This window comes from Coturnix japonica, chromosome 1, assembly GCF_054131305.1.
Source record: "Coturnix japonica strain WE chromosome 1, WE-NBRP24, whole genome shotgun sequence".
NCBI lineage: Eukaryota > Metazoa > Chordata > Aves > Galliformes > Phasianidae > Coturnix > Coturnix japonica.
This window is the reverse complement of record NC_140663.1, coordinates 11206538-11227705: the sequence shown is the minus strand read 5'-3', so window position 1 is coordinate 11227705 and position 21168 is coordinate 11206538. Positions and strand designations below refer to the sequence as shown.

Below are 21168 nucleotides of genomic sequence, written 5' to 3'. Positions count from 1 at the left end.
CAGATTTAGAGATGAAATTCAGAAAAAGGTCCTGTGTCCTGATGTATAAGCAGTGAAAAAAACAAAGCAACTTCTGATCCTTTCGCACTCCCGAAGTAGGAATTTACTGAAGTTGCCATCTCTCAATTGTCTTCCATATGTTTTTTTCGTTTTATTTCTTTCTGAAGTAGAATGTACCTATTGTTGTGACTCCACCATTTCAAGCAGTGTCTTCTTGTAGTCAAAATTTCTAGCTCTAATCTTGGCTGTAGCCAAAAGAGCTCAGTGATGAGCAAATCCTAAAGGGAATTTTAAGATATTAATCTATTCTGTTTTATGGTTGTGCTGCATCCCATGGAACTATTTCACACTGTGCTATTTTTCTTCAGTTTCTTTCTTTCTGAGCAAAATTTTTTAAATTATTTTTTGCTTTCCTCAGTGCATTATTTCTGTAAAGATTTTTTTGACCTTTTTGTGTACTTGAAGAAAAAATCAGAAGATAAACTACATGCATTCTGCTGAAGATGCTCATAAGAACCCAGCATTCATTTGTTCCCAATAGAAGCAGATAAAATAAAACTGGCTGTTCTGCTGGATTCTATTGGATCCATGAAAATCCTTAAGAAATGCTTCAGAATCAGAGGTTAACTAGACAACAATTAAAATTACTTTTATTTTGACTTAGAAAATAATTCCAGCCAATAGGAAAGTTGTTTTGAATATTTTAGAATGGAAATCCAGACTATAGTTCTAAATGTGTGAGGATTTCTGTGTGTAACTTCAGGCGGCTCATGTACATAACACCTCCAATCCTCTTTGTAAAAAGTAGTAAAGTCCTGTGAGGGTGTTCTGTGGGATTATTTTTTTGAGTGTGTCTTAAAAGATGCTATAATTCTTAGACAGAACATTTAATATACAAACATTGAATGTATTAGCACATTAAAACTAATTATATATAAATGCATGTTTTGACTTTTATGTTTTTTTCTGGAATTTTTTAGGGCTTGAGAGCCCTTGGCCGCCATGGAAAAATCACGCAGCTTTCTCTATTGGAATGCAAAAACATCAGCGACACTGGGATTCAGGTAAAACTTCACCTCTTGGTATTTCCTGGAACCCTCTCTATTCTTCAAATTAACAATGTCCAAACAGATCATATTTTACTCTGCAATTTTATGCATTCTTCATTACACTATTCTGCACTTTCATAGAATCATAGAATCATAGAATGGTCTGGGTTGAAAAGGACCACAATGATCACCAAGCTTCAAGCCCCCTGCTATGTGCAGGGTTGCCAACCACCAGACCAGGCTGCTCAGAGCCACATCCAGCCTGGCCTTGAATGCCTCCAGGGATGGGGCATCCATAACCTCCTTGTGCAACCTGTTCCAGTGCGTCACCACCCTCTGTGTGAAGTGATTTTCTTCTTACAGCCCTTTTCATTTTATTTTTCTTTACTTCCATGAATTTTAATGAATTTCAAGTTCTGCCTTCTGCATTGGCTCTGAATGAAGAGAGCTTTACCTTTTACTGCACTGTACTGTGCAAATTACAATTTAATTTGCTACTGTTATGCTCTTTCCCCTGCTCTACAAATCCTTTACTGATTTCAATTTAATACGTATTTTTCCTGCTGCTATTGTGGGTTTTCAGGTAACCCTTTCTGTGTCATTAGTCAGCCTTTTGTTGAATGTCATACTTACATGACCAAGCATGTCTAGCTCAATTGAACAGTTAAACTTCTTTTATTCTATTACATGAGGTTCTTCGTGTGCTGCTGATATATTGCTGTGTGTCATTGTCTCTTAGTGGCACAACAATATGTCCCAATGTAATTCTGAATTAGATTTCTTACCAGCAGAAACCCTTAAAGATAACAACTTTTATGTTTCAGTAAGATACGCACGTGTGCCTTCTCCAGACTGAGCAGATTCCGTAGCTGCTTTATGGAAAGAACAACACAAATTGTACTGTCGTTTTTCAGAAAAAACAAAAAACCAAAAAACCCTGAACCTTTTAAAATGTCCTATAAAAACATCAACTGAGTAATTTGTTAATATCTAACGATGAAGCTAATCAGGACTACGTGTATTTTAGCTAGTTATTGTTATTCTTAAGTTCTCGTGCTCACAGTGCAATATCTGTTGGATTTCTGTAAACTTCATTTTTTACATTGTTTCTCTTAAGATAATTTCAAACCTTGGTTTGAGAATTTAAACAGGGGATCTCAGCAATATAAAGCCAGATGTCGTTCTTAAAATAAAAGAGGTTAGTCTGAAATATACATTGTTTATTATGCTGACCTTAAACTTAGCCTATAAACTTAGAAATATTCCAGGTCAATAATAATACAGGAAATTACTTAATTTGTTAAAAGACATACAAATTAATGTTGTCACAGAGGCAGTTATTTCATTGATGATAAGTTAGACAGTGAGACAGTATCTCCTCTTTGGAATAATCAGTAATTGTAGAAACTTTTAATACTAATGTAATATTTGAACTCCATTTACAATGCTTGTAAATTATTTTGTATTTATGATTTACCAACTCTTGCTTTTCTAATTAGTTGACAATGAGATTTACCATCCAAATATGTATCCTACTTGCACTATCATTACAGCAGCAACTACGTACTAAATTCTGATTTAGTTGTACTCATCGTCTTATTTAGTTACAACCAGTTATGCTATTTTACTGGAAGTCTTTTTATGGGTAAGTCATTGACTGAAGACTAGAAGAGAATTGGAGGGGGAGCAGGGATGATCAGATGTACAGACTGCTTTCCATAAAAGGAGCAAATAAGCAAGCATGGAACCTGTGGTCTGGAAAGGAGATGGCTGATGGAATACAACTGAGATCTGTGCAATCACATGTGGCACAAAAGGGGCATACAAGGGTCAACGTTTTGCTGATTGCTTCCATATGTTATCTGTTGGGCATGAAATGAACCTAGTTTGAGGTCTGAGAGTAAGAAAAGGGGATGTCCCCTAAATGTACTGCTAAGCTGTGAAGAGCCTTATCAAAAGTTATATGCTTGAAGCTTACCTATATACTTAAGGAGATTTTACAGATTGAGTATGATTAAATAGACTTATACCTTCATGTTTCAGAACAGTGCAAAAAATAAGCATTAGTTAGTTATTTGTCAGTGAAAGAAGGAATTATCTATCTTGAGGGAAAGAAGAGATGTAGGATTTACATCCAAATAAGAGCCCTTTCTTCTGTAACTGAGAATTGATTCTAACCATACAGAACAGAAATACTTAAATCTTGTTGCTCAGTGGTACTAATTTCATGCCAATAAACCCTTGCAGATAGTCAGGCTGCAGGTACAGGCACTGCCTTTGTGCGATCTCAGTCTCTGCCTTCTACATTTTTTCCTTTATAAGGCTCCAACATCCGTCATTTTATAACCATATATTATATGCATGAGTCAGTTGTTGCACCACAAGGGATGCATCTGGTTTGAATCTTCTAGGGGCACATACATCAGGCCACTAGAATTTGCTTCTTTAGGAATAAATCTTACTGACCATTCATGAATGTTCCATGCGAAGTTCTGCATTTTCATGTATTTGTTTCCATGAAGCAATGACCAAGTACGTACACCTTTTCTATTTCATCAGAATTTATCTATTTATTCTATTTCATCACTACATATTCCAAAACAAGAATGTGGAAAAAAGGAAGTGTTTACACTTTCTGTATCTGCAATATGAATTTGACTTGAGTCAAAGTGATCCATCAGCACATGAAGATGTAGGTGTAACAGAAACCATGCGGTCATGGATGTAGGAAGGGCAGGAGGAAGAAGGGATAAGAAAGTAACTCAAAATGAAATGGCACATTTTTATTTGAAGATGGAATCTAAGAATATGTCTTTATGGAAAAAAACTGTAGAGAGTAACCTCACTGTATGCTGCACATTGTGATTTTTCCTTGATTATATAAATTATACTTAAATTATGTGAGAAAAATGTGTATGGAGAGGGCTTTACTAACACAGTCAAGGTAAAATGCTGAGGGTTATAAAATAGCAAAAATAATGTTGACCTCACAGTGTAACTTCATTTACTTTTCATAGGCCTTATAACAGTAAATTATCATCTGATCACATATTTTGTCAATAGGATTTCTGCTCATTCATAGCTCAGACAATGCTCGCTTTGTGTGCAGCCATTCTGCTTCAGATTTTCATTAATACTTGCCTGCTTATTTACACAGAATTAAAACACTGAACAAAAAGATAGAAAATTATATTTTCTTCTTAAGCTATTCATTTATTTTAATGTTTAGCAAACATTTATTTTCACAACCTCTTCTGGAGATCTTCGGTAGTAGACCCAAAGATACAGAGATGAAGATAATAAGCCAAGCTCCATTCCCTTTGGTTGAAAATTATATCCTAAATGCTATTTGCAAAAAAAAATAATAATGCAGGGGTAGACTTTAAGAACAAATACAGATCCTAACTGTGAGGGATATATTAAGTATGGATGTGGCAAACTAAACTATGCCAGTATAAACAAGATAAACATATCTCTCAGGCATTGAAATCTTGGCTGCAGCTCGTGCTGCATACCCTAGCTGAGAATGCAGTGATTAGATCAGCATGTCTGAGCCTAATTCTGAAGGGAGTTCAGTTTCTCTTGCGCATGGAAAAAAGATATATCAGTTTTGGTGTTTAGAATATTTCTGTATTGCTGTTAACACCCTGTAAAGCCAGGATTTAAATAGGAGAGGTACAGAAGCCAATTCTTATAAATTCTGACTTGTTGAATCGAACCAGTTCTATTCTAAAATATTCACAATCAAATATTTTGTACGACAAAACCAGAACCCAAAACCCAAGAAGCATCACATTGGTACAGCTGTGATTTGGTCCATGAAACAAATTTTAGACTTAATAAGTTTTTTTGGATCTGTTAATGAATGGCATTAAAATCGCACACCTCTTGGTCATCAAAAAGCCAGTGTTTACCACTGATTTACCAGGCTGGTGCCTGGGTTCCTGTTTAATGCAAGGAAAAAATGTCAGTAGTAAAATTACTATGGAGTTTTTTTTCACAATGATAATTAAGGGGGTGCATTTATGCATCTCTGTGTGCATGCATGTGTTTACTTATTTATGTAGTCCTCAGTCAGTTTACTTCAGAACTAATTCTAGAAAGTTTTGAAAAGCTTCAAGCAGCCAATATTTTCTCTATAGGAAGATTCTACCCACTGAGCTAGAATTGCAATAAATGCCAAATTGCACTGCCTTTAGACCAGGCATGGAGGATCAGCTCAGTGACAAGTTTGAGTTGTCTTACCATGGTTTTAGGCTGGAAATGATAGAAGAGGAGAGATATTCACTGAAGCTAATGCCACAAGTTCTGCTACACTCACATCATGGAACTATTAAGTGAAGAAATAGTATTTTAGGTTACTCTGTTCTTGAGGAGACAAATCTACAGGCTCATAAAACAAAGGTTTCAACACACTGAGTTAGAAGAAAGGAACAGAATTTTATTGTAATGACCACATAGTTCATATGAGCTTCAGCAGTGGAAATAACCTCTTAATGAAGCTCTTCTTTTTCCAGTGAAATTCCCAGCCTGTGGCTGAGAGTTCACTGCTATGAAGGCTACATAGAACAACTAAAGTACCTAAGGTCGACCATAGGATTGATGCAAATGTGTTGTGCATTAAGAAAAGCAGAGCAGGCACGTTTCCAAAGAATGATTGCTCTGTTTGTTACTCTTTCAGGCGTTCTGCAAAGGCACTAAGCACCTGGAATATTGTCATGTCTCCTGCTGCCATCAGCTGACAGATGAAGCTGTGAAAGCTTTGGCATTTCACTGCCACAAACTAACATCTGTCAGCATAGCTGGTTGTCCAAAGGTATGTATTAGAACTGGGGCAATAGTTTTGGAGTTGCTAAGGAATACATGGTATATCATTCAGTAATTTGGTCTGCTGCCTTCTATATCTTATCACAGTTCTACAATGCATTCGTTTAATTTAAAAATCAGAGCCTAAGTTCAACTGGGTTACATTCTGAGACTTGGTTTGTGAGCACGTTTGGCATTCTTCTAATGGCTGCGGTTAGAACATAAAGATGCCTGCACTGGATCAGACACAAGCCTGTCTCAAGGAGCTGATGTCTGGAAATGAATAAAGAGAAGGGCTTTTGGAGATGCTTCCTGCAGATACTGTCTCAGCTTCTGGTGTTCTGGGCGCTCCCAAAATAGGGAGTCTGTTATAATAAGTCTCCATGTTTTCATGCTGTTATTTCTCCAGTGCTCTTTCTGAAAGAGAATGCTAGCCTCTACCTACTGAAACTTGATACCGTCCAAAACCTCCTAATGCAATGTATAAGAAAAGCTAGACACAGGAGAGTACTTCATCAAAAGTTGGCATTTAAGTGGAGAGCAACCTTCATAACCAGAGATGAAGCACTGGTTGTACCAGATGAGTCTGTAGAAACCGGCTGCTGAAGCACGGTGAAATGCCTTGTGGACGTGTTGATGTGTAGCTTCATATCCTCTCTAGGATGTAGACCAAGGATGTTGCTCCATGTCTTAGAATAGCCCTTAGATCATATCTTAGGGTTATCTACTACACAACATTAATCGTTGTATACATGGTTTCCACTCTTCTGTATTCTTTGCTTTTTGATACTAAGCAATTTTTTCAATAATAAGAGTAATAACAGAAATTATGGCTGCTTATCTTCCTGAAGTAGTTGAAGTTATATATTTTTGCAAGCCACGCGTTCCACTGCAACTTTCAGACACCTCACACACATCAGAATCAGCTTAAAATATCAGTGGATGCATCTAGGCTGAAAATTGGTTAATTTTCTGATTATCAGAGCAATGAATTGTAAAACAGAATCCTGGAAAGGGAGACAGGGACAAAGTGTCATGTAATGTTAGGGTGGCTCTTAATAAGGGAATGAGCTGGGTCATATTTTGTAGGTCTTTAAATAGGAGCAAGAATTAAACTCAGTGTCCCAGTAATCCCTTTCTAGTGCTTCGTCCTAGATGATATCTTCCTCCTTAAATGGTTATTAAGCCAATCTGTTTACTATCCTATTCAGAAAAGAACATCAAGACTTTTTCAAATAAACCTATGCATAAGTTTACAAGTCTTCTTTTGACCTGAATCCAAATTGCCGCTCCATGAAATGAAATGGATACACCTGCGTTAAAACTAATGGGTCATTCAAATCCTTTGGCAACTTCTAGTACAAAGTGAGGCAGTACAGCTGCTAAGTAAGGAAATATTTTCCACTCAGAGACTATTTAAAAATGTCCAGGAGATTAAAGTAAGAATGAACCTTTTGCGAAGGGTAGATGTTAATACATCTGACAGTCATGTCCTGCAACATCAGCTGTTTTAAAAACACAACACCAAACCCAAATGAATTGAAAAAATTAATAGCCAAAGAACATTAAAATACAGTGTAGAAATATGTATCCAGTAAGAGTGTTTTGGCATGTGGTTACTATAAAATTAGAGTCGTTCTTCAATCATATTTTGGGGGCAAATTAATTGTCTTTAAATAAATCCCATTGGCTTCAGTGAAGCTTTCTGTCATGTATCTGCAAACTCTTGGCCGATAAAATTTATGCTGATAATATAAAATATTCAGCAGTGCAGTTCTGAGTCTAGCTCAAAGAATGAGCCTGATTGAGAAGAAATTCTTAACTTACTTCATTGGAAAAAAATGAAGTTGCTCTGGGAAGCATATATGTGAAAAAATACAGACAGAATTGAAACTAAATCTCTAGCTGAATGATTCAGGTATTTAAATAGCAAAGTTCTGAAGATGCCGTTCAATGGTCAGCAGATTCAATTATTCAGTCCTGTGGTGGGATTAGTATTTGGAGTTTGACGAATGTGGATTTCCCTTAAACTCATCTGACAGCAAAGTTCAGTCAGCAGCTTCTGTTTATTTCAGTAGGAGTATTAGTCTATTTATTAACCTCTAAATCTATTTGTTAACCTATTTCAGATCTTATCACTGAGCAAATATAGCTGAACTGCAATTTTCAGACACTGAAATTGTGTGCTATAAGGTGGGGATTTTTCCAACTTTTTTCTAACTTCAGAATCCCTTTTGCTTCATTTACAGATGACTGATGCCTGTATCCAGTACTTGGCCACATCTTGCCATTATCTCCACTTCTTAGACATCTCAGGTTGCATTAATCTTACTGACAAAGCACTAAAGTGTCTTTGGAAAGGGTGTAAGCAACTCCAGATGCTCAAGATGCTCTACTGTAGAAATATTACCAAGTAAGAGAATATTTCCTAATCTTCATTTAGTTTTAGACCTCAAAGCATAAGATCTGTCTTCACTGGTATTTTGCAGCTCCTTTCATCTCCATCTTTCTCCTTTATCTGAGGAGTGGGAAGGGCGAGCAATGCCCACGTGGCTGCCTTGGGATTCTTATGGCTCAGTGTATGTATCTACATGTCCTAGTGGCAGCCTGAAGTGAAGGGAAATAGGGACCCCATCTATCTTTATGGCAGAAAATGATCTACTAGGAAAGTTTACACAGACATGAGGTATCACATGAAGGAAACGTGGAACGTGAGGGATAAAACCAGGCTGGGCCTCCTGCTTTCAGTGATTATTTTGTGTACGTATTTGAGCTCACTCAGTGGGTTTGTGGGAGCCTGTATCCCAACAATTAAATGTCAGTGCAGGTGTGAAGTGGAAGTGAGCACTGATGTGGGCCTGTGCTCATAATGTGGCATAGTTACAGTGAATGAATCAAGCTATCATAAGCATAGTTTCATGAAGTATAAGTAAAACATACTATAACTGGACAAAGCAGGTCACTTACCACAGTGTAATCCAGTTTACCCCCTGTTCTAAATGGACCTGCTCTGTTGAATCACTGTGGCATTCAACACCAGTCCATTTTGGTGCACACTTCTATTGTGTTTAAGAGCCTCTCAGTGTAATCACCTCACACCTAGAGCTGCAAAGTGACCAAGACACGCCAAAGGTATTGACACTGCTTGGAAAAGAGCTAAAATCTGAGTATGGTTCATATTTCTGGGTATAAAATTTTTTATTTAATAAGAATAAAAAAATACATTCTAGATTATAGAGAGTATCCATTAAGAAAGAGTGTTAACCCCCACATAGAACATTCACAGGACTGCTATAGATTGAGCACTCCCAGCTAAATCATTTCATAGTTCAATAGTCACTTTATAGACAACAAAGCCAATGCAGATCCTTAGCAACTTAAAAGATATCTAATGTGCTTCATGCTTTCCAGACTCTCCTTGGTTTATTTTCCTCTATCTGTTTCACCACAAACAATTCTGTTGTCATTAATTCTATTTTTTTAACTTGTCAGGCCTCATTTTTGTCTCTCTGACTTAGTTTTCTTAATGTCATCTTAGAATTTCCTTCTCAAAACCTCTATTTCAAATTATAATTAAATACATCTTAACTATGGAAAGTGCCTTGAAGGACTGGTTTGCAACAGTGGTGATTGAAAAAACCATTCTAAATGAATTAGAATTTATTCAAAAAAAAAAAAAAAAAAAAAAGAAAGAAAAAAAAGAAAGAAAAGGATTTGAAATAGTTTTAATTTCTTCATAAGTTTCCAATTTACAGTTTTTCCCATGTTAAACCTCAGGGGGTTTTTCTCCTACCCACAGATTACTGTGGACTTGCTTTTTCCATCTCTTGATATCTCTCTCTGGAGCACTAAGCAGTCTATCAGCCCTCTGGGGCTCTGGTTGCTTCTACATCTTTTAGTAAAAACAACATGTAATAGGAATGGAAATTCAGTGCCTTCCAGTTTGTTTGGTGAGCCACAAACAAAAGGCTGCCTTGATTTCTCAGAAACTCACTTGCAGCATTGTAGCTTTTGCAGGATGACCAGGACTGTGGCTCTGCCTCAAAGTCCCACATGCCATGGCTTCACTGACTGTCTTGATTAAACTCTCCTGACTAAGCCAAGGAATTTCCCAATTAGTTACTTTTACTGTAAAGAAAGCCCTAGAGAGACAGATTTTTACAAAACAAAAAGCAGCCATGAGACAACGAATCTCCACCCAGTGTCATCTGCCTAATTTATGTGAGTTTTAAAACCAGGAAAAACAACAATTTTATTTGCTCGATCCTGACATTTTGGGGTGTGACAGCACTTGGTTCTTTTCTCAGCTGCCCTCAGTCTCTGATCCTTTGCACGTACATTCAGTGATAGGAAAGTCTTACCCTGTGCAACTTGAGTCAGGCACAAAAGCTATCAAGTGGCTCCACGATGTAAAATAATGCAGAAGGCACTGAACCTGTTGGATTGGAGTGTTTTTTTTCACTTGCTTTTAGATGGAACGACATGCAGCAAATAGAAAGGGGATCGCGGTTGGATTTAGGTATTTTCCAAGTCCTGTATGTGTCACACTTTCTCAAAAATATTTTCTTTTATCATAATTCAAGGTCAATATTGGGAAGATAACACCTTTCTGCCAAAACCTACATCAAAAGCATAGTAAAATATAACAGTGATTCTGTGCTGTTAGTCATCCTGCAGCAGGTTTTTACTGGTGACATCAAAAGCAATGGCACGACTGTCACTCACCTGTCACCCTATATATGTATAAAGTGTGGTTTTTAGTCACCACCTGTATGTTTTAATAATGACCCATAAGGAACCGATTGGCATCAGAATGAACAACGCATCCCTGTTCCTTGTTTTCAGACTGACTCTTAAAACCTTTGAGTCTCACACAAGGTATTGGAAAAGACTATTTCGGGTGTATTTTGTATTCTCTTGGTGTGAAACACACATTTCAAAGACATTTCATTCCGTATTTGAGAATTCAGAAGAAATGAATCTGGAGAACCTGCTAAAGCAATAGAAAAAATATGTTTTTAATTTGAAGCTGCTCTACAAAATTTATAAATCATGTATACTTCATTTTGCCAAAGGAATTCCCCTTTATTAAACACTAACCAGTCCTAGCAGACATCTCTTAATAGACTGAGCCATGCAGGCATTGAGGCATATCTCTCGTACTGTGTCACACACTTCTTCAGAGCTTTGTTTTCACTCTTTCCTGAGGTTTAAATAGAAAACATATGGAGTCACTCTATATGGCTCTTGAAGCTTTGCAATGCAGCTTCTTTGGAAACAGTTACGAGCACAAAGATTGTCCGTTCTTTCCAGCACCAGATAGTATTTGAGATTCTGTTTGCCAGCGAACTAGTCTTTGGTGCCAAGTTTAAAAACATCCTCTGAACTGATAGCCTGCAACAGACTTCAGTATCCGGAGGGTAATGACCTTCTGATTAATGCCACAAAGAATCATGGATGATCTACCTGTGGGACGAAGTGATGCTGGTTCTTCTACCAGAGGAAAACAAAGGTAACTCACTGCTCCTTAAAACGTGGCTTCTGTCGGAAAAGGCCATTCCAGCTTTGATGCGCTTAGGAGTAACGCTGGGGAAAGTCATTGGTGTCTTCAGAGAACCACCACTCTTCGCTGTAACAATCTCCTGAAACTATCTGCAACTTGGCAGCACCACATGAAGTCAGATAAGTGCTGAGGAAGCTGCAGGTCTCTATTAACCTTTCTGAGTGCAGAACGAATGAGGAAATCTGCCATTGCCATCTGAATTCCATGCCAGCCACTGCAGTGCTCTGTGCAGAGGGCATCTTGTGTGTGACAGGCTGCTTCTGCCGAACAACAAGATTAAAGGCTTCGTTCTTTCTTGTCTGTGCTACTAAGGAGCCAGTTACATTTCTTTCAAAGTCATGACCATTTTGTTAACAAATGACTCACCAACAATTACTATTACATTCTTTTAGTCTTTGAAATGGAAATGGCATTGGTTCTTAATAGCTGCAATACATTTGACACTTGGAGAACATTCTGGTTTTTGTTTCGGTTTGGTTTGGTTTCCTATGGTTGCTGTTGGTCCGTAAGCAGATTGCAAGAGCTCTATTTTCTTGACAAAGCAAACGCTTTCCAAACACTATCCAAATATTCAGGTCTCGGGAAGGATTTGGGCATCTGATGGCCTTGTAATCAGAAATGAAGGCAGCCTACGCACCAGTTGGTGATGGACTAAAAGTACTCTTCAACTGACCAAGCAACCAAAAAATACTATAGTGCTGTCTTCTCACTCACTGTAAATTGGTTTTCAGCTGCAAACTGAGTAGAAACTTCACTGTTTCTTCCTGGAAAGCCACATTTCAGCTTTTGTGTGCACTGGAACTGGATACCCCAAAATAACACTGCTGCAGCACTGACACAGACCTCGCAGTACTCTGGATTGCATGTGGGTTTATCATGTTGTGTAACCTGGAGGATGTTTTCCGCTTTTCTTGCCTCCACCTGCTTCCGTAGCTTAGTTTCTCCTGCATTTTCACTACGCTTTGCCCCTGTTTAGGCTTTTCTTTTCCATCACTTTTTCTTGTTTCTTTAACCTTACCTCATTGCCTTGAAATCTCTGCTTTTAACGGACCCAGTCAAAGACTTCTGAATCTTGGAACAGCTCAGAATGCAGACCATGAGGAAGAACCGTACAGCTAACTAACTCCTCCTAGTAAAAGGGACTGAAACCTTGGGTAGGCATTGAATGATGTCTTCCAGTACTGCTCGAGCCATGTCTGTGGTCTGAGTTTTATACCAGGAGACATTTGCTTCCAAAGATAATCATAATTATTTACTGAAAAGATTTTATTCATCAGAACATTCATTTAAGACTTTATATGAATGAATAAAGAGGCTCTATCATAGTACAGCACATCTTAAGTAAGTGATGCCTTTTGCCATGTGTTGGTGATTAACGAGTGGCTGTTTCTGGCAAACTAATCAGCTGTAGCTCCAGGCATGGGACGGCATAAGTTTCCAAAGAAATAGTAACAGCTCCACTCATACATGCTGCAGCCAGCCACTATACGTTGCAGTTTCCATGAAAAACAGGAATTTGGACTTGGATGAGTTGATTTTGTTTTATAGTTACAGCTTATAGCTCACATAATTTGTGCACACATTCCTCAACAGCAAAAGCCTCCTTAATAGAAAAACAGTTGAGCCTTGTGTTCACGAGGCTCATACAGCGCGTCAGTCTTGTTTTTCGAAACACACATCCTGCAGTGCTGGGAAAGGAGCCCTCCTGCCCCACTGCTTCAGTCCCCTTTGCAGCCCTCCTGCTTCCAGCGTGCTGCAGGGATGTGATGTGAGCACCACAGCTGTGCATGGCTGGGGCTGCTGTAACCAGCTTCATGGGTTTCACTTTGGAAAAAGAAATACCAGAATATTACGAATATTGCAACAGCATTAGTCAGATAATTTTAATTATCTGTCCACTTCAATTGGGATTTCTTTTCCCTTTTGCTGTCTAGATGCTGCATGTTATATTCTCTTACAGAGCTCAGTGGGGAGGAAGGCTGCTGTACTGTAGCCATGACACAGATCAGTTGAGCTGCCTGCAGGCGACGCAGGGCTGGCCCTTCCCCAGCAGCACATGAGCACGCTGGGCCCCAGGGAGCTCACTGGCACGCAGGCAGGGAGGGGGAAGCCAGGGGAGGGAGCTGGGGGGCGGCTGCTCTGTGCAGCTGGGAGCAGGCCAGGAGCCAAGCTGCAGAAGGGATGGAAAGAAACGGGCTTTCAAAAGACTGCAAGCATTGGGTCAAGTTTCTTCAGCTCAGGAAGCCAGTGGAAGCTGCCGGGCCGATAGATGCTGTGCGTGGAAAGGTGGGAGAGTTGCTCTTGAAGCTCCATCTGTCAGCAGTCCTGATTTTGCCCCGTATCTGTGTCACTTTGTTCATTGTTTCATTGCTCTAACAGAACATTGCAGAGGGGCATGGCCATAGAAGGGACAGATGAGTTGGAAATGAGTGACAGCTACCGGAAAGGAGGGACGTGACACAGCCTGTGCTTTTGGATGCCATAACACTCCTGGTTCAGCTGCCACAGGCTCCCCAGCCAAGCCAGATATGGGCACGCCAGAACAAACTGAGATGAGGGCCACCAGGACTGCCATAGGGTGGGAGCACAGGCTGGGAAAGGACAGGCTGGGACAATCAGGCTGGTCAGTCGTGGGAGGACTTGGATCAGAGTAGGAGAGACCACACTGCTGTCTGTAACCCCCTGATGAGCGGATATGAAAGAGAAGACAAGGCCAGACCCCAGAGCGTGTACTGCTGGGACAAAAGGTTACAACCACAAGCTGGCACACGGGAAGTTCTGATGGCACAGAAGGAAGCCATCTTTCAACCAGCAGGCTGGTCAAATGTTTGAAGAGGCTCCCAGAGATCCTTTTGTGCAGCCTCCAGCCATGGAGCTACTCAGAGCTCACGGAGCAGAGCCGTACCCACCTGGATCTGTTTTGAAAAGACCACAACTACCATGACCTCCATGGGCCTCCTTCAACATGATTTATTCCATGACTGTGATCTAACCAACTATTTCTTTTCTAGTTACCAAGACACCCAACACTGAAAGGTTCAGTTAAGATAAGGAAGCTTTTAGAGTTCTTTGTAGAAACAAATATCATTATTTTCTTCTGTTATTGCAGACGAGCTGTCTTGAAATATACAGCCAAATTGGAGCAACACGACTATAGCGATGCTGACCCTCCTTCCTGGTTTGGCTATGACAGGGATGGTAACACACCTTCACCAAAAAGCACAAGTGAGAACCTGCTGGAACAAATCCCTCCAAATGCGAAATGAAGCAATGATGGGACATCTAGAGCTGGAGGTTTGGGTTGGTTGGTTTTTCACATGAACATGAAAAGAACGTCGCGTTATTTTTCTTGAAATTAATCAGACTTCAATAAAAGACCACGTTGGATTAGTAAGGATGCACTGTAAATCTTTCTCATAGGGACATGTCTGCCTTCGAGCAAGACAGCTGTGCTGAAACAACAATGCTGACTTTCCCATGTTGATTCAAGCTGTCTTCGTCTTTGAATATTAAGAGGTTTTTGTCGTCTCCTGCAGAGGAAGCAATAAATAAATCTGTATATGTTTGGGGCTTATTTGCCATCAAGGTTCTGCAGAACATAAACACTCAGGCTTCCCACAGAACTTCTCCCTTGACACGGCTGCTACTCACCAAGTGCTTCTTGAACACTGGAGAGCGGTGAGGAAAGGCGTCCAGGTAGCGATGGCCTGTTTGTTCATACCCATCTATATGTGCACATTTAAGCACTCCTCTTCTTCTCAGCAGTCAGTTGCACGCCCAGAGCATGATTCTTATGAAGGCCTCTCAGGCTGAGTTCAGCTCTCTAGGCAAAGCCAATGCCTGCACTTGCAGTTCTGAACTGCAGACTAGCTGGCAGCTGACAAAGTCAGGAGCTTCAAAGGAAAGGGAGCACAGATGGGAAAAGTGTTACAGCATCATTTTTCTCCAGTTCTAAGAACTCTTGTCTTCCTATCAAAAGGACAAGAAAAATGAGCACACACGGGGCCTGCCATTTAAATCCCCATTACTGATAACCCATTAATCTTTTCTTTTAGAAAAGATTAGATCTTAGAAAATTATTTTTATTATTTTTTCCTCTAAAATCTTAGAAAAGATTTTAGAGGAAAAAATATAAGTTTCACCTCATTATGTTAGAATGTTACTCAGATGTCTTTTGGGTAACCTCCCAAACATTTCTCTATCCTTGGCTCATTCTTGACCTTTATGTTAGAGTTCTAGTGGTCTCAACAGTTACTGTCTTATAAGGAATACCACCACAGTAGCTCTACTGGTAGCACTGTTTTTCTAATGGCTTATTGACCCTTCTTTAAGCAGATACCTCTCTCTCCTACCGTTTAATCACAGCAAGTTTTAGAATGCATTTTTCTGCTTAATTTTGAACGTGGGGGAAATAACGTGCTTTCTTACCACGCTCTCCATTTGACAGCTGATGCAGCAGCACCCCAAAACAAGACCTTAATGGCTGATGCTGACAGCCTTTGTAATTAAGGTGAATAACTGAACCAATAACAGACTCCATTCTGTGAAACATTGGCTACATATTTTATTTCCAGATACAACAAGAATTTAGGAGCGCTTCTTTCACTTTTTGCCAGCAGCTCAGAAAATAGCAGTGTCAAAACTTCTTGAGGAAACCGTTACACATTTACGAACTGTATATCTTCTAATAGTATAATGATATTTAGTAATAATATATTCCTTTTAGTAGTGACATATAGTAGTTTTATATACTAGCTATTAAATATATACATCATTTGCCACAGAACAAACTGAATGCACAATGGGAAACAGAATGTAGAATTTTTAACTCTCTATTAATGTAAAAAAAATCAACCCTTGATTGCTGCAGAACATCAACGAGGAGCAACTGCAGCCCTTGGGGAATCTCATTGTATAACGTTACGGTCTACCAACACATATACACAATTTAAAACCTGAGCTGACACTCTGAACCCTTCGTGGTTCTCTCCATCCCCTCAGCTGACAGGCAGTCCCGCACTTCAGCTGTAAAACACAAACTTCAGTACTTCTGTTCTAAGGGGCCAATTATAAACAGAAAGGCTTTTAAAAGCTCCTTTTAGTTTACTGTGTGTTTGCAATACAGTAACAAAAGCCTCCACAGGAATCACTCTCTTGTGCAGGGTGTATAAAATTCCCTCACCTTCCTCCTCTGCCTTTCCGCCTCTATGAGCTTACAGTCCTGTCATGCAAGGCTGATGATAAACCACTGGAAATGTCGCAAGGAGATTACAGTTCTCATTTATTAGCCCAGTAGCTTTAACTTTGGGGAACATTGACATGGACTCTTATCCCAAGTCCTGCTTGGTGGAGTGTTCTTCCTTGAAATCAGCCACACCTGTTGCACTTTGGAGTATTCATACTGAAAGCATTTCTTTGTAGACAAACTGCAGTGTACATTGAGCTGCTAACTCAGCCTACAAGGAAGTGGTTCAGGACAACACGGAACAAGTTCCTTTGTTTCACAGAAGCAGTTTTACACATACAGTGCCCGCTGACAAAGCAAAAACTGCTGAGGGGTTAAAAGCAGACAAGAAAACCAGCAATGAATTACAGATTGAAAGTGGTTTTATCCACAATGCACATAATTTGATTGAAAAAAGAATTGTAGGTTTTGCATAAACAACAGTCCCACAGTAGAAAGAGATTTTGCTAAGAAATACAGAACAGTTGGCAGAGCACAGCTCCTTGGAAGTAAATTCTCATGTTTCCAAAGACCAGGAAGTGAAAGTGCTTTTGTTCTTTGACTTCTTGGTTTTAAACGATGACTCCAAACTTCTGTTTGAAAGTCGACATCTTTTAAGACCGATTTGGTGAGTGGGTCAGGTCATACAAACTGCATCTGTAAGGCCCCGTAGTTCCTAAAAGGCACTAAAAGTAAACCAGACCCATTAACCGCCAGCCACCGTCACCAGCAAATCTTGGGTTAAAAAGCCCTCATTTTTAATATTGTTTCTCTCTTACATTAAGAATATGTATCAACTGAGTCTCATAATTCCAGATTAAATGTTCCTTTACAGTTTCTTGATGTGACTGTTTTGATGATTTCACCTTTAGGAAACCTTCAGCTTGACAGACTGAATCCAGCTTTGGCTTTTAAGATACACTTTGCCACTCTGTGTGTCAGCCTTAATCCATTTGTCTGTTTCATCCCTTTGATTCATGTGACCTGGAAGAGAGAGTTCTGTTTAGTTTAATTTGGCACACAGTAAACACATCACCTTCACACCAAGCTCCTGGAAATGCTTCAAATGGTACCCAAATAGCCTTTATGTATTTTCAGCTGGGGCTTCTAACATTTCCTTTTTGATACAGTTCTTTGTAGTCATCCCATTTCCCATAATTTGTTACATTTTTTACTGTTATCTATAATATAGTATCATAGACTAGGAAGTATGTCTACATTCAAGCTAATTTGAAGTTGACATCTCTTCTGTAAACATGGAAGAGAGACGCTGGTAAGACCTGATGACCCAAAGCACAAAACACGTTGCTAATATCACTGCTTTCTTTTGCCAGTGGGTTAAAAACAAAACAAAGCTGAGATGTCTGTTGTCTTCTGTGTTTCATCTAAACTCAATAAGAAGGGTCACGCTCTGAAAAGCTCACTCTGTAACAGACAAAGAAGAAAGTTGAACGTAACCCCATTTTACAGATCGGAAATTGAGGCCAAGAAGGATTAAGTGACCTTCCAAATTTATGCAGAAGGTCTGTGACCAAATTGGGATTTAAACTGAGATCTTTTGGTCCCAAATCAGCGCCTTTATCAGAAGATCAACCTTCATTTTGGTTTATTTTTACAAAGTGCCTTTTATTGTTATTTCAGTGTTCGTGTGACTGAGTGAATTCTAAGTTTAGAACTAATCTGAGCTTGGAATAGCACGCGAGATGGCAGGGAAGCAGATTCTGAAGCAACTTTGCAAACATGCTCCGCTCTGACCTGTAACGGAGCTGAAGTAAAATCCTGGCCGTGTCAAAAGCAGTGGCAAACCTCCAACTTACATCACTGCATTGGTTTCTACAGCTCAAGCCAATGCGCAGAGGTTTTCAATAGCATTTCAGCTTTTTGGTTCAGCTAAGTGGGATTACTTGATGGCTCTGGGCCAAGCTCGATACTAGCAGGCTGAAGCACGGTTCAGCAACACAAGATTCTCAGAGCAGTCCCATGCTGACCAAGTTCTCCCACTGAATGAAGAAGGATTTCAGTGTTCTTTCCTAACAGACTGCAACGTGCCTTCAGGGATCCCCATGTGGATATCCCAGAACAACTTCTGCCCTCTTGGCTGCACAAGGTAGCGGAGGCCACAAATGAACCAACAAAGTAACACAGAGGAGAATTTCACCTGATTCCTTCACAGAGTTGTGGAGCACTGACAATGCAGCTGTTTTTCTAAGAGAAGACATCACATTTACAGGACATTTTCTCACAAAGCTCCTATTGGAGAGCCTGGCCGCAGCCATTTCCTCTCTGGTGTTTTTGTCACCGTGTCAGTTGTGCTGTGGAGGGAACAAAGGCTGAAGCACAGAACCAGCCCTGTAGATGACTTCACCCTGCTACGCTGCTGCCATGAGTTTAACAGCAAGTTTTGGAGAAACACAGAAAGAAATTAATGAGTCATTTCAGAGCTCAGTTGTAGCCCGAGCTCTGTTTCTCATTTTGTATTTGCTATGTGAACTTAGAAAACTGTTTTCTTTCTTTATGCTTCTTTTGGAGATTTGCCCATGAAGGGAATGTAGGAATATAAAACTGCCCGCAGCAAACTCAGTATCAAACTCCATTCCCTGAGGATGAAGATCTTCAAAGTACATTAAGGTTATTAATCCTATCGCCAGTAGCAAGTTCAAATCAAGCTTAAGATACTGGAATTGTGTTGTGTAGGAGGTGCTAATCGAGCAACAGAGCTTAGTTGGACATTGCACCAATACGCTGCATGGCCACCTTCTCAATATAAAACTGAGGAAAAAGGAAGTTTTTTTCCATACATGCCAAAGGCAGAGAAGGTCTCTGCAGAACTTCATGCAGTCAAGTATTGATCATTGATGCGAATGCCTGACTGTAGGCCAGAGAAACTGAAGTAATTCTACGTTTGTATCATAAGACAAAGATGAGCAGATTTTAAATGCTTTTCACTGCTTTTGTAAACACTGTGGTGCATCCCAAAAATGCTGCATACAGCTTGAGTTAAACGCAAGCTGAAAGCAATAAAAATCAGTGGGATATCATCTCATCTGATGTGCTTTTTAAAAGTTGGATGAACTTCTTATTTGACTTAAAGGAATGTAATCTGTCCCAGATACAACCTGGGCTTTTGTTTGTTTTATAAGATATTGGTTAAGGATCAAGGCTTCACAGAGGGATGCCCTTTAGAGGGACACTGTAAATCTGTACAACAAAGCTCTTCCCACTCAGATCTTGTGGCAAGGATTCAATAAAAAGTGCTTCTAGAAAAGAAGGGAAGTATTAAGGAAGTGCCTTGAGAACAAAGAAAACAACAAAGGACGCAGCAGCTAACAGGGTTACTCCTGGGATCAGAACCGAAACTTCGGATGCAACAGAGACAAGTCAGCTGCAAAGTGGGGAAAAGGAGCGCTGTGCTTCCACAGCTGGTAAGTTTCAGAAGAAACTCAGGTTCCAGTTGAGGGCTGTGATACACGTTCTTCCAGTTATTTCCCTTTTAAAGGCAAGTTGCTCGCCTCACATTATTCACTGCCCCTTCTACTGTGTCTGTGTTTAACTCTGGAATTCACTGCAGCAAAAAAATTATCTTAAATAATAGGAATTTCTGATAACAAAAGCAATAAATACATCCATAAGGATTTGCACGTGGTGTACAAGGCTGATGGAACTCATGCAGTCAGCTCTCTCCGTGTACATTGGATAAGCCAAACCTCGAAGCAAAACTAAAGGTAAGCCCACAGTACTACATAGGCTCTCCCATTAGTACCGGATGAGGAGCCATTCTGTGAGTGGTGAGAAGATCTAGTAAGGAAACAATCTGTCTAGATCCAAGGCCCAGACAAGAATCCAGTCCTAACCTCAAGCTGACATTAAATCCTTATTATTACACTGCATGCCCAGTTGTTCTGAGGGTAAAGGTGCTTCTCACCACAGTCTTGGAGAACCAGGCAGAGTAGAAAGACATGAATTAAGTTATTGCAGAAACCTGTGCAGTCAGAAATAGGCTGGTGGTAGCAATGCCTGTGCCACCACAGGGATCTGGTATTCAGACTCTCTCTCCAGAAGCACATGAGGAAGAAGACCATCTAACGTGTTCCTAGTGATGAAAGAATAACAACGCATACTGTAGAGTCAGCATGTATCTGGAAACCTTTACAGGAAATGAAGATGGAGATTCCTCTCCATCACCAGAACAGATACAGTGGGAAATGCACAAGTTAGCATGAAGGAAAGAGTCCTGGTTACTCGTGTGTGGGGTCAACAGGTGACACGGCTCAGAGAAGCATCCTTCAGATAAGGCTAAGCAAGGTGTTAGTGCTGTAGATTGATGCAATTAGAGCCCAAACTACAAATCTGTTAACTCGCAACTGTTGACACGTTAGCCAAAATAAGGGAGCAGATATGCGTCTTGACTTGAGAAAAGACAAGCGTTCACAAAGAATATGTTTGTTATTAGTAAGAGAACAGAAAAGTACAAAGGGACCGGCTTGTCAACTTGAGAAAGTAAGAACAGTAGGATGTGGTAACATGAA

General features: G+C 39.8%; 2 protein-coding genes across 5 annotated transcripts in view; one reads left to right on the top strand and one right to left on the bottom strand.

The window, feature by feature from the left end:
* The window catches only part of FBXL13 (F-box and leucine rich repeat protein 13), a 69227-nt gene extending 54248 nt beyond the window's left edge, over positions 1-14979 (top strand). For all 4 annotated transcript variants that reach the window (XM_085513155.1, XM_015882634.3, XM_032442331.2 and 1 more), the window contains 4 exons: positions 981-1064; positions 5731-5865; positions 8105-8268; positions 14528-14979. In XM_085513155.1, coding sequence (XP_085369281.1) covers positions 981-1064; positions 5731-5865; positions 8105-8268; positions 14528-14684 — 540 coding nt within the window. In that variant the 3' untranslated portion in view covers positions 14685-14979. The remainder of the gene's footprint in view (positions 1-980; positions 1065-5730; positions 5866-8104; positions 8269-14527) is intronic.
* A 978-nt stretch (positions 14980-15957) lies between these two features.
* Positions 15958-21168, bottom strand: part of FAM185A (family with sequence similarity 185 member A) — a 32503-nt gene continuing 27292 nt past the window's right edge. The window contains exon 8 of the mRNA XM_015883193.3: positions 15958-17626. Coding sequence (XP_015738679.2) covers positions 17511-17626 — 116 coding nt within the window. The 3' untranslated portion in view covers positions 15958-17510. The remainder of the gene's footprint in view (positions 17627-21168) is intronic.